We start from the raw sequence: 13144 nt of genomic DNA, 5'->3' as shown, positions 1-13144 counted from the left end.
TCACAGGGTGGTTGACAGAACTGGGAGGGAAATGCTTTGAATAGTGTTCCCTGTTAGACACTGTAAAGATGATACTTGGAACGCTCAGTGGGTGGAATCAAATCTCCTGTCTCATCACAGGGGATGTGAATTTTCCAAGGCCAAGAAAGCTCTGGGAAGAGGACCCAGCTACTCCTTCAGTTTCCTTGAGGATCTCGGTTGTGTTCCATGCACGGTTCCTCAGGAAGCTGCAGGGAGGGGCCAGCTCACCTTGCAGGCGGGTCCTGATGGCATTGATTTCTGCCTGGTTTCGCTCCAGCTCAGCCACCTTGGCGTTGGCTTCTGCTAAGCTGTCTTCCAGCTTTCGGATGTGGGCCTCAGCATTCATCTGCTCAGGAAGAATGAACCCCATGGGGAAATGGAGAACAGGCCCTCTCTGCTTCCCACCTGGGTTCCCCTAGTGCAGCCTCCCAGACTGCCTGCCTAGTCCTTCTAGAACGTCCCTGTCTCAGAACCATCTTCGCCCCACCCCAGCTCACCATTTCTACCAACATAAACCTGGAGCCTTTGGGTTGGCACACAGACCCTCACTGTCTGGCTCATCTCCCTTTTATGGCCACTCCGGACCCCTGCAGACCTCACCCAATAAGAAAATGCAACAGGTCCATTTAAGAAAAAATACTAGCCTTAGTGCAGGGTTCTGCAGATAAACTAGGGGCTGTGAAGATGCCTCGTGAGTGTCTAAAGTGTGAAATAGTAGTTGGCTGTGACAGGGACTCCAAAGCATCCTCCCTGCTCACCTTTGGGGCCCCCCTTTCTCTCATGTCACAAGAAGGTTCTTCACATGGCAGATGCTTGGTAAACGCATGTTGAATGGCTTACTTGATTTTCCCTATGGCCATTTATCCCTTTTTCATTGTGGTGATATATGCATTTATCCAACTAGTCTCCCAGCTCCTTGAGGATGTAGTTCTCCTAATGTAATGGTCATCTTAATAGCTCCCATTTATCGAGCTTTTCTTATATGCCAGGGATGGTTATAGCCCTCACAACAGTGCTATGGAGTAGGGATTATTAATGTCTCCATTTTACAGATGAGGAAACTGAGGCACAGTTAGGTTATGAGCTTGGGATCTGGGATGGGCTCATCTCAGTTCCCTTCACAACATCCAGAACATGCCTCAGGCTTGCCGGGGGGCTCAGGAAATATTTGCGAAGCGGCCGGACGCTGGGGCACCTCCCTGTGGCTCTGCAGGGGTCTTCCCTCACCTTAGACTTCTGCACAGTCTCCATGCTGGCATTGAGGTCGTCGATCTCAGCCTTCATGACCTGCTTGTCCTTCTCCAGCTTGGACTTGACCCTCTGCAGGTTCTCCACGTGCTCGGTCAGCTCAGCCATGGAGTCCGTGTGCTTCTTGCGCAGTGTGGAGGCCGCTGCCTCGCTCTGCAGGGCCGCCTCCTCCAGCTCCCTCCTTAGCTTTAGCAGCTCTGCCTCCCGCTTGCGGTTCTGCTCAATCTGGGAGAGAGGAGAAGCGTTGCTTAGCGGAACTGAATGGCACTGGCCTCCTGAGATCTGACACTGCCCACCTGCTCAGCAGTCCCCTGCTATTTCTGCACCCCACTGATGGGATGTCTTGATGGAAATATCCGTCCTGAGCCTCTAGGAGGGTTGCCCACCAGATTCATTTAGATAGCGTTGTGCCTTGAATTGTGCCTCCTAAAAAGATATGCTCAATTCTTAACCCCCATACCTGCGAATGTGACCTTATTTGGATACAGGGTCTTTGCAGATATAAACAAGTTAAAATGCCATAACTGGATTAGGGAGGGCCCTAACCCAATGGCTGGTTGTCCTTCTAAGAGGAGAGATGTTTGGATCCAGGGAGACACACAAGAAGAAGGCCATGTGACCACGGAGGCAGGGATTGGAGGGATGCAGCTATAAGCAAGGAACACCAAAGTTTGCCAGCAACCTACCAGCAGCCAGGAGAGAGCCCTGGGACACACTCCCCCTGAGCCTCCAGAAGGAGCCCACCAGGCAGCCCCTGCTCCGTGGCTCCCCATGTCACACAGCCCCATGATCCCGCTTCCTCCCATCCCCCTGGTGCCCTGAATCCTGTTGTTTCCTTAACTTTCCCTGCATTGCTAGACATCGTCCCTTCTTAATGCCTGCTCTCCCGGGACCTTGACCGCAGCTGGACACCAGCTCAGTAGGCCCCTCCACAGCGAGCAGACTGTGGCCAGAATGGTGGGGGGGTGGGATGTGGAGTCCAGGGAGCCTTCCAGTGCTAAGGGACACCATCCACATTCCTGCTGTCAGCTCTGACCCAGGGTCCACATTTATAAGAAACCTGACTACACGGAATTAGAAAGAGTTTCAAGTGTCTCCTGCCAGTCTCCACGATGCCTTTATTTGAATTGAAGGAAGTTGAATTCCACACCAGAGGCTCAGCTTGGACTCCAGCCCTGGGAGTGTGGGGTCACCCCATGTATTAACCATGTCTTTATTTTCTGTATTCTGATGCTTTAACATCTGGGGCTTTGCTGACCCTGGAAGGATGGCCCCTCCCAGGGTTAGCTAACTCCTACTAGAGATAGCAAACAACTGGATTTCCAATGCAAAGCAACCAATCTAGAGCCCACACCTCCAACCCCTCCTCTGTGGGGTTCTCACACTCTCAGCCACTCTAACCTGCCCTCAGTACCCCCATGGCCAGGTACCAGACAACTAGGGACAGCCCCTGTGCCCTAGAGCCTGCTGAAATTATCCAAACTAGCCCATCCTAAGCCTGCTTACTCTGCCTCCCTTGTTCCTTCCTCAGAAACCACAGTAAAGGCTCTTGCCTACAATTTCCCCCTGCCCTGGCCTCCTCCTGACCTTGGTGCCTCCCCGTGTAGCCCTGCATGGCATGCCCCTCTTCTTGGGAACTGTCACAGACTCTCTTTAGTGGCAGTCTTCTCTTGATCTGCTGGTCTTACTGCAGCTCACATTTTCTATAAACACGAATCATACAACGCCTGCCCTCTGCCTTCAGTCTGGTGCTGCTTCTATCAACACCACTGAGCTAAGAAGACCATACCAGCTTTTCACTTGCCTCTTCTTTATTATTGTTTTCTCCTCATGTCAGCCCCAGAAATTCAGCAAGAACTAACTGGTCTTTTCCCCACTGCTCATCATCCAGTAATTTTTTTTTCTCCCTGCAGGCAGGCAGGAATTGGGGTTCTTGGGTCCCCTGAGGATGGTACCTGAGCAGACGTGGCTCCCCCAGCCTCTTCCAGCCTGTCACTGAGGTCTTCGAGGTCCCGGGACAGGTCACTGCGTTGTTTCTCCACCTGGGGAAGATCAATGAGCATGACGGGAGCCGTGCAGGAGCCCCCCCTTCTCTGGTAAAGACTGCAGTGACCACATGGTGTCTGTGAAGCTAGGGGCCTGCACTTGGGGAGTTCTGCCCACTGCCTGCCACCCCGCACACTCAGTGAAGGATGCCTGTGTCCTTCTGCACTGGGTAGGTTTACCTGCCCTTCCTACCCCCGGCCTGGTTGGGCTGAATCTGGAGTTTAGGTGTGTGAGGATTTCATCTCCCACCAGCTTTCTGGCCTCATCCTCTGCAGGATCCCCACCCTAAAGCCTCCTTCCATTCTTTTCTTTTCTCTTCACATCTTTGTCACTGTGCAGAGAGGTGCTATTTCTTCTCTTTGCCTAGAAATTCTTCCTGGCGTCAGTCTGTTGAATTCAGTCTCCGAGTCCCCAGGCTAATGTTGCCTCCTCTACCTGCCCCAGGCAGAACTAGCCTCTTCTCCTTGGACTCACATCAGAAATAGTATCTTAGCATCTTACATCATAATTAATATTGCACATGTAGCACTGGGCCTTGTGCACAGCTCGAGAAATCAGCGAGGCCTGTTCAATTGGAAACCTGTCCTCTTGCTTTCCTGAGTGGAGTGTCTGTCTGCTTACAGTTGGATTGTGACTGGTGCTGGGTCTTTAGACTCAAAAAGTGCAGAAGTATTTCATTTACCTTGGCTCTCATTGCCCGCTCAGCTTCCAGTTCTTCCTCCAGCTCCTCAATTCGGGCCTAGCAGACAAACAAGCAAAGGGAGGTTATCTCTTCTGGGTGAAGTTACAAACTTAAACATTTGGCCTTTTAATATGGAAATGATGGCAAGTTGCTGAGCATATGATGGACACCGTCAACAGCAGAAGGAAACTGGGCACAGAGAGTGTGTGCAATAGCCCTGAGGCAGGAGGGAGGCTGGGGAGTGGTGGGGGAAGGCTGGGTGACAAGGGCAGGGAGGGAATAGGGGCAGATTGTGGAGGGCCTTGTAATCATTGTAGGGGCTTTGACTCTAAGCCTGTGTGAGGTGAACATGGATCAGTCTCAAGGACTCTGGGGCAGTCTTGCTCCTCAGGAAACCCAGGTAGCCAAGCACCTGATGGGAGCAAAGGTGCCTGGAAGTGCATTTCAAAAGGGGAGCTCTGTCCTCTCGGTCCTGGACACACCTGGTGTTCCTTTAGTTTCCGCTGGAGTGTGGAATTCAGAGACTGCTCATCCTCATATTTAGAGTTGACAGAATTGATTTCCATATCCCTCCTGCAAGAGAAGGTTTGATCTCCTGAGGGAAAAGCTCTGAGGGGAGATCAGCCAGCTGGCAAGGGAACAGAACCTGGGCTGCTGGAGGAGGCCTTGAACCTCCTGAAACCCACTCATCCCCCAGCATCTGGCTTTCTGGGGTGGCTGCCCAGAAGGTCTCACCCTGCAGAACCCCAGAATCTGCTGCACATGCTTTCCATCCGCTTATTCATTCACTCATGCACATCTTAATTTGGTACAAGTTTGTTGAGTAGATCTACTACGTGCCAGACGTTGTTTGGGGTTCTGGGGACACATCAGTGAACAAACCAGACAGAAATCACTGCTCTGGCGCAGTTTACATTCTAGGGGCTCCAGAATCACTTGGATGCTTTGCCTTTTTAGGGAAAATTTTCTTCTAAAAACTTTCCACCAAAGGGTGTCTCCTTCTGACACGTGGGTTCCATGTGCCAAGGAGCCATGTGTGAGAACTAAGGTGCCAGAGACCAAGTGGATGAGCAGGATGGTCAAGGTCACGCGCACCTCCTGGCATGCCACAGAGGAAATGTGCCGAGATGCAGAGCCAGCTGCACACCCTCCTAGCAGTCCGTGGTGCTTTGAAACTGCCTTAGCAAAATGCACCTCACAGATGCATTGTCCAAATTCCACTCCCTGAGAGCTTTCCTTGTCTGACTCCTCATCTCCATCCCTCAGCCTCTTACTTAGTCCAGGTTTACATCCGGGCTGTTGCAGTAGCCTTCCCATTGCTTTCCTGCTTCCAGTGTTTCTCCACTCCACCTGTCTCCCATGTTATTTCCAGAGCGATACTGTGAAAATACCCCCTCAACTCCTTGTGATCTTTGAAAGCTCAGCTTATGGGTTTCTACAAAGACTCCTTGCCTTTTGGGGCGGATGCCTTGCTTAATACTTGTCTCCTTTCCAGCGCCCAACAGGCCCTGTGTGAGGCTGGGAGCTCCCTGTGCACGAGCAGCACCTCCTCGCCGTCTCCCTGTATCCTCTGTGCTGGGCACGCTGCCCCCACACAGCAGGTGCTGGGGACGTGCATTAATGCATGTGAAGCCCCCAGCACAGTGCCCAGCACCTGGCGCCACCCAGGAAGTGCTAGATACCGCTAACGTTGTCATGGGCAGAATGGACACCTGCATGGGCATACTTTTTCACCACCTCCTCGAGGTCTAGTTTGGACCGTTCCATCTCATTGAGATTGTCAATGGTCATCTTCAGGTCACTCTCAGCTTTGCGACGAGCCTTTTCCACCTCTGCCCGGATTTTCTTTTCTTGTTCCCAGTTATCCTCCAGCTGCAGAAAGAAGAAAAACAAGAGAAAGCGGGGGTGGGGGGTGAGTCTGAGGCCGGAATGTGATGAGGAACCGGATTGGGCCTGGTTCCTTCACTGTAGCTTCAAGAGAGGCTCTCACTGTCCCAAGGCATGGGTCAGTCCAGTTCCCCAAATGCATCTGAGGACCCTGTGCCCCAGCATGGGCCTGGCCCTTGAGCTATAGCATTGGCCCCAGCAACAGGGCATTACCTCATGGATCTGGGTGCTGAGCTTGCTGTTGGTCTTGGTCAGGTGGTTCACCTTGTCCTCCTCAGCTTGCAGGTCGTCGAGGGTTTTCTGGAGGGAAAGATATACATATACGTGTGTCCCACGAGCCATGTGGGGACAGCTGAATAGACCTGGTTCTCCGCCATCACTTCTGAGCTCAGTGGACAGCTACTGAACACCTGCCCCTGGTGCCAGGTGAGGTGGGGAGCAGACCCAAGCACCTGTTAGCTGCAGGTGGGCCCTCACTGGTCAGTGGGGCTCTGGTTCTCCATGGGGTATGTTGGAAATCTGTGGGGGGCTTTTGGTTGTCACCACAATTGGGGGCCCCACTGGAACTTAGTGGGTGTTTCCAGGGATGCTGGGCATCTTGCCTTGCTCTGGACAATCCAGCACCTTGAAGAATCCTGCAGTCCACACACCTGATGCCCCACCCAGGCATTCACATAAGCAAAACAACAGACTCTTCTGAACCAACCACCCAGCACCACTTTCCATATAATGCAGCTATTTTTTTTTTCATTTAGCATAGACTACATTTTTAAAAGAATGATCTACCATGAAAACTGAGAGATTTGTTATTGTCAAAATCTCCCTGATAGTTCTTCACCATGTTGTAAACTCACATCACAGACAGCAGCTGCACTTCACTATCTGCGTCCCTAACACACCGTCCGTGCCCATCTGCAGCCACTTAGGCAGGCTCGGGTGGACGGCCTACTGCTCACGACATCTTCTAGGGATCTGCCTGAGCTTTGACACGCTGACAGCACCAGAATTTATTATAAATTACATTCCATTCACTTCCTCCTTAAAAAAGAAGGGGTACACTACTGATTTTTTTGAAGTTATGTATGAGTTATAATAATTTTTATTTTAGAACAGTAAGAGGCTTCCAAAATACAGTCTGTGCCCATTATTTGCAGATTATCTGTTTGCCTTTTTACCTACTAGCTAAAATTTATTTGTAATCCCAAACCAATACTTGCGGTGCTTTCACGGTCATTTACAGACATGCGCAGAGCATTGAAAAATTTGAGCCTCCTGGGGTGCACATTCCCAGCTGTGGTCAGATAAGATGGTGCCCTGCCTTCTTGTTTCGCTCATACTGCAAACAAGTGTCTTTTTTCAGAGTCTGTTCAGTGCCATGGTTTCTACAGTTTGGTGCTTTTGTTTTGGTGATTTTGCTTTATAAAATGGCCCCACTCACATTCAGCCAGCCTGTCTAGTGTTCCCAAGCACAATAAGGCTGTGATGTGCCTCACAGAGGAAATCTGTGTGTCAGAAAAGCTTTGTTCAGGCATGAGATATAGGGCTGTTGACTGTGAGCTCAATGTTCAGGAACCCACAGTACGGACCAAATAGTGTCTTTCAACAGAAACATACATAAAACAAGGCAATGTATTGATTGTAATCAATACATATGATGTATTGAGTGGCCGATGAAAATGTGACCAGAGGCTTGCGGGAACCTAACCCTGTATTTCCCCTTAAAACTGAGGTTCAGGGGGCGCCTGGGTGGCTCAGTTGGTTAAGCGACTGCCTTCGGCTCAGGTCATGATCCTGGAGTCCCTGGATCGAGTCCCGCGTCGGGCTCCCTGCTCAGCAAGGAACCTGCTTCTCCCTCTGACCCTCCCCCCTCTCATGTGCTCTCTCTCGTTCTCTCTGTCTCAAATAAATAAATAATCTTTAAAAAAAAAAACAAAAAGCTGAGGTTCAGTGTTTGCTAATTCAGTGTTTGTGGTGACTTTATAGACCATGACTATCTCGAATAATGAGAATTGACTGTATTTATTGTAAAAGGGGGCTCTGAGTTTGAAGTGGTTGAGAGTCACAGCCTAGGGGGGAGTATTTCTGGAGGCAACAGAGAGAGGTCCTTGGGGGACTTGTTGTGTAATCATGGTGTCAGCAAACATGGCGATGGGGGTCCACTGTCCGGCTCTGGGCCTCAGCTTGCTCTTTGTACCTGTGTCTCTAGACCGAGGAAGTGGTCTGTGCCACGGTCAGCACCGGTGGCTGGTCGGAGCTGGCTCTGTGTTCAGGACCCTGAGCCCATAACACTTGAGTGGGTCTCCCCATGACAAGAGCTCATGCCCTTTGTTGCCGAGCTATATCAGGGTTCAATGTTGTGTCACTCATGGGGCACGTCTGTGCACCTCACTTCATCCTGGTGAGTCTGGGAACCATGCCTTCCAGCGCACCCGGGACTCTCAAACTGTCCTAGTTTGGGTGATAAATTACAGGATCACCCCACTTACAACAAACCTGGGAGGACAGCAGCAAGACACGACAACACCCACTTCACTGATGAGGAAACTGAGATTTTGGGAGACTCTGTGCCTTCCCTACGGGCCCCAGCTGAGGGGCAGCAAGGCCAAGATTTGAACCCAGGTCTTCAGTCTCCGAGCTCCACCTGCTCTGCCAAGGGCAAACCGGTGATGCCTACCTGGTGTAGCTCCTCCAAGGCCCTCTTCTCCTTCTGGAGCTTGGCGATGGAGTCTTCCCGCAGCGAGAGGTCCCCAGTCAGGGTGCGGACCTTGTGATCCAGGGCCTGGAAATGGGGGTGGGAGAGAGAGACAGGCCCTTAAGTCTGGGAACACCCTTGGGGGAGGCACTTGCTCTGAGAGAGGGGCCCTGCAGCTTGGCTATGGTCCAGAGTCACCTGGAAGCCTGAGAAATGCCAAGGCCCAGGGCACACTCCAGCCAACCACGTCAGAATCTTAGGGTGAGGGCAGCAGTGAGAGCTACCAGTTCAGGCCTTTGCTATTCAAGCCCAGTCCTCAGATGTCAGCGGTGTCTTAAGAGACTAGACCCTTGGGCCCCACCAGACTTGCCCATCCGACATGGTAGCGCCAGCTACGTGTGGCTACTGAGCACTCAGAATGCAGCTAGCTCAACAGCAGAACCACATTTTAAATTGCATCGAGCTAAGTTAATAGCCCCATGTGGCTGATGGCGAGGGTCCTGGGCAGTCCTACAGTGGGGACTCTAGGTGTGACCCCTGTAGGCTTCCCAGTTCTGGTGAGGAGTGTGGTCAGGCTCCAGGGCCTCCTCACCTGCTTCTCCTTCTCTGTCTTGGCCAGTGTGGTCTCAAGGCCCTCCAGGTCCCGCTTGAGGTCGCTCATCTCCCCCTCCAGCTTGCGCTTGGTGGCACTCAGGGAGGCCGTCGTGCCTTCCTCTTCCTCCAGCCGCTCCCGCATGTCGGAAATCTGGCTCTCCAGCTCCATTTTGGTCTTCATCATCTGGGTCAGGCGCTCCTCAGCATCTATCAGGTTCTCTTGCTCCTGGGGGAAGAGCGAGCACCCGTCAAAGGGGTCCCAAAGGGGTCCAGGCATGAGCTCCGAGCCCCACGCGATGTGTGCGACAAAACATCGTCTAGCAGTGCCGTCCCCAGACCGCCAGCGGCATCACCTGTGAGCTGGTTAGGATGCCAAGTCTCAGGCCTCACACCTGTTGCATTTAAATCTGCATTTCCACGAGATCCCAGTTAAGGTGGTGTTAGCAGAGGTGGTCCAGGAGAAGGGGAGGACACTCAGGCTGCACCACACTGGTGGTGCAGGCTCTGCCCTCCCATCTGCTGAGCCCAGATGTGCCTGTGCCTCCATCTGTCAGTGGGGCCTGGGCCATCTGCCCAAATGGCTCCCAGCGCTGAGTTAGCACTTTTGTGTTCACAAGCCATTTCCCATCCGCAGTTCCTCCTTATAACAACCCTGAGGGGCAAGCCAGGCAGATGTTACCATAAGCTACAGTTTAGGGATGAGGAAACTGATATTCAGAGGAGGGTGGGGTTGTCAAAGGTCAAGTGGACAGGAAGGGGCAGAAGAGGGACAACCTGGGTGTCCACTGGGGTCTCCCCGAGATGGGGTCAGTGGTGTAGGACGACAACTGGCCACAGAGTCGAGCCAGACCAGCTGTGTGACTTATGGTTCACGGCATAACATTATTGAAATTCAGTTTTTTTGTCTGCACAATGCAGGAAATCATCATTGTGAGGCATAAAGGGGTAGAGCCCATGAAGGTGCTTCTATCAGTGGGTGGTTTTTTATCCCTGTGATCTCACTCGTACACGGCTTCTCAGAAGGCTCTCCAGCCCTCCCTCCCTCCCTGGGTCTGACTCTCAGTGACCCTGGGGATCCTGGTAGTTGCCAGGGCCCCCAGCTCCTGCTCCCTCCCTCCACTCCCCTCCAGGTCCCCACATACGGCCTGTAGCTGGATGGTGAGGTCGTTCTTCTCCTGGCTGAGCGTGGCGATCTTCTCCTCCAGCTCCTTCACCCTGTTTATCAGCTCCTGTGTCTTGGACATGGCGTTCCTCAGCTCCTCCTCCTTGGCCTTCATCTCCTCCTCTTGCCGAGCCACGTTCAGGAGCGGCTTGACCTGAGTGGTGAGCAACACCATACTGTGTCAGGGGCATGGGCTTTGCCGGGGGCTCGGTGGTGGGCTGTGGGGGCTCTGCCTCAGATGGGACCTCACACCCCCACTGGGGTGGAAAGCAGCTTTTACAGCCGTGAGGTGGAACCCCTCCACAGATCCCCAAAAGCATCCCTAGCCTCCACAGAGAAGGCCCATCCTTGCTTAGGACCAATCCTCAGGGTGCTCTTTGACCCTACGAGACACCGAGTGAGGTGTTCCTTGGCATCTAACCACGCCCAGTGCTTACATCTGTTCTGTAAATTGTGTGTGCTTGGGAGCCCTGGCTGAATTCAAGCTCTGGTTTCCCTTGCCTTTCTCCCTTACTGATTCCTCCCTCTCTGTGTCTATCTCTGCTTATGTATATTCTCAGTGTCTCTGTCTCTATCTCTCTGTCATGTGTAGATTCTTAGTGTCTCTCTCTGTCTCTCTCACTTACTTCTTTCATCTGTTCCCCTATGTGATCCTCCAGGCCTCCCACAACCAAGCCTCGCTCACCCTGCTCCAGCTCAGCTGGTACGTCCTGCCTCGTGGCCGCTGCCCCCCTTGCTCTCGGCTCTGTAGGGCTGGGCCTGCTTTGTCTCTCTGCCGGCCGGGAGCACCTGCTCCTCGGCAGCACCCACTGCACCCATCCGGACCTCTCTTCGCATTTGGCCCTTCTTACCCTGCATCAGTGCCTGGGTCCATCAGCTCGCTCCACTCATACTCCTCTGCCCTGCTAGACCTTGAGCCCTTCAAAAATCTCCCTCGTGCCCTCTGTGTCCCTACAGCTCCGAGCGGAGCTGGCAGGACAGGCTCTCAGGGTATTTCCTGACCAATGGTTGCATTTCTCCAGAGGGCAAACTCCCCGTGGAGATGGATTTGGGAGAAGGCATCACCTCTCTTGGAAGATGACAGGGACGCCTCATTACCAGCCTGGGCTGTAGGGACCTGGGATGGCACGGTGGCAGGTCCATGTAAACACACAACTACGTAATCCTTTTTATTCCGTGAAAGCCTCCCACAATGTGTATTTTTTTCCCCATCGATTCATCCTATCTGGCTTAAATAAGATTAGAACCTAATTAAAAACTAAGAGTAAAGGATTTTTATTTTATTTTACTCTTTTACTCATTGGAACAGAACCTTGCTCCACCGTGTTTAATTAGTGGTTTTACTTTCTAGTAAAGAACGGGAGGTTTTCAGGCTTTGTCTCCTCATCCGTGACCACTGGTGTCCCGCCTGAAAGAATCTTAAAGGCTGTTGGTCTGGAGCTTCCCAGGGGGCAACGCCAATACCAAGAGGGCAGATGAGATAGATTTGGCATTGCATAGAAACCTTTGATATTCATCATTACATAGTTACTTTAAAAATAACTTTTAAGAATAAGAAACTGAATGAATCATTTTTTTAAATAATTTTTAAAAACGGAAAAGAACTCGTCAAACCCACCATTTTTTGGATAACGCTTGCTTAGGACGAGATTAAAGCAGATAAGGATACAAGTTTCCTTTTAAAATAAAAATTTCAAAATAAAAAAGTGAGTTGACATAAGGAAAGAAGGTCCGTCATAGAACAGGTGGGGAAATGAGCGGTGATGACTGAACTCTGAGAAATGCTCATCTGGACTCCTCTGCCATCTCAGGCCCTTGAGGGGGCTGGCCTGTGTGGGTGCCTTTGGAGATGCAGACCTTACTCTCCCTCCTTTGAACCTGTGGCCAGCACTGTGTTAGAAAGCGCTTTCCCACGGGGAGGGGAAAGAAGCTTCTGCACAAGTCGTGGGGGCCTCAGGGCCAGAGAGAGGACCCACCCCTGCACACGGCCCCTGAGACATCACCATCCGCCATCCACCCGGGTCCTGAATGTGGCAGCCCTGCGTCCAGCCATGGCACGAGGAGTGTGCCCCCTGAACGGGGGCTTGAGGCCGGGACGCCATCACCCACTATGATTCTACCTGCATCAGGAGGATGGTTCATGGCCTCCTGCATTGGTTAAGGACAGGCTGGTTGCTTGGGGGTCCCGCAGCCCCACCACCTGGCTGACTCACTGCCTTCTCTGCTGTCTCAGAAGAACCTGAGAACTGGGAGGTCAGACCCCATGATTTCCTGAGGTCACTCCAGCTCTAAAGCTGAGCACTTCACTAAAGAAATTGAAGATGCCTCAACATGCCCAGGGAGAGGTGCTGATAACCAAGCCCACTTTTTGTAGTGTGTGTCGGGCGGAGGCTCTCCATCCTAACAGGATGTTATTTTGAGGGATGAGATGAGGCAGGAAGACACACTGTGATTGTTCCTCAGGGAGGAATTCGCCCCTGTCTGGAAGGAGGCTAGATTCCTCCTTGGACTCATTTTTGGACCTTGCCTGCAGCATCCTGTGGCCTCCCACCCAGGCCCAAGGCCCCCCGTCCCCCCACAGCAGCAGGCTGGCCTGGCCCCCGAGCCCTACCTTATTGTAGAGCTTCCACCAGCCCCAGAAACGCAGCTCCAGGAATTTGCGTGTGTTCCGCTGGATGACTTTCAGGCCGATTCTGCAAAAGGGAAGCCGGCGTCTCATGGATTAAAGCTTAGGTGTTGGGGCTCGGCTTCCCTGATGGAACGGTTCCTCCCAGACAGCACAAGGCCGAGACAGACCACTCATTTCTTCTTA

The 13144-nt window shown here is 52.3% G+C and overlaps 1 protein-coding gene and 1 long non-coding RNA gene across 2 annotated transcripts in view; one reads left to right on the top strand and one right to left on the bottom strand.

The window, feature by feature from the left end:
• Nucleotides 1-5730, top strand: part of LOC145721491 (uncharacterized) — a 30137-nt gene extending 24407 nt beyond the window's left edge. The window contains exons 2-3 of the long non-coding RNA XR_014145192.1: nucleotides 3183-3365; nucleotides 5493-5730. This is a non-coding gene — a long non-coding RNA (uncharacterized LOC145721491). The remainder of the gene's footprint in view (nucleotides 1-3182; nucleotides 3366-5492) is intronic.
• The window catches only part of MYH16 (myosin heavy chain 16), a 49288-nt gene that overhangs the window by 20949 nt on the left and 15195 nt on the right, over nucleotides 1-13144 (bottom strand). The window contains exons 10-20 of the mRNA XM_081819323.1: nucleotides 12944-13025; nucleotides 10313-10486; nucleotides 9169-9396; nucleotides 8559-8663; nucleotides 6098-6184; nucleotides 5724-5869; nucleotides 4480-4570; nucleotides 3998-4054; nucleotides 3225-3311; nucleotides 1249-1494; nucleotides 250-367 (exon numbers count right to left, since the gene is read on the bottom strand). Coding sequence (XP_081675449.1) covers nucleotides 250-367; nucleotides 1249-1494; nucleotides 3225-3311; nucleotides 3998-4054; nucleotides 4480-4570; nucleotides 5724-5869; nucleotides 6098-6184; nucleotides 8559-8663; nucleotides 9169-9396; nucleotides 10313-10486; nucleotides 12944-13025 — 1421 coding nt within the window. The remainder of the gene's footprint in view (nucleotides 1-249; nucleotides 368-1248; nucleotides 1495-3224; nucleotides 3312-3997; nucleotides 4055-4479; nucleotides 4571-5723; nucleotides 5870-6097; nucleotides 6185-8558; nucleotides 8664-9168; nucleotides 9397-10312; nucleotides 10487-12943; nucleotides 13026-13144) is intronic.

The sequence above is a fragment of the Leptonychotes weddellii genome, chromosome 5 (genome assembly GCF_054177405.1).
Source record: "Leptonychotes weddellii isolate Sample4059 chromosome 5, ASM5417740v2, whole genome shotgun sequence".
In the NCBI taxonomy this organism is placed as follows: domain Eukaryota; kingdom Metazoa; phylum Chordata; class Mammalia; order Carnivora; family Phocidae; genus Leptonychotes; species Leptonychotes weddellii.
This window is presented reverse-complemented; position numbering and strand designations above follow the sequence as displayed.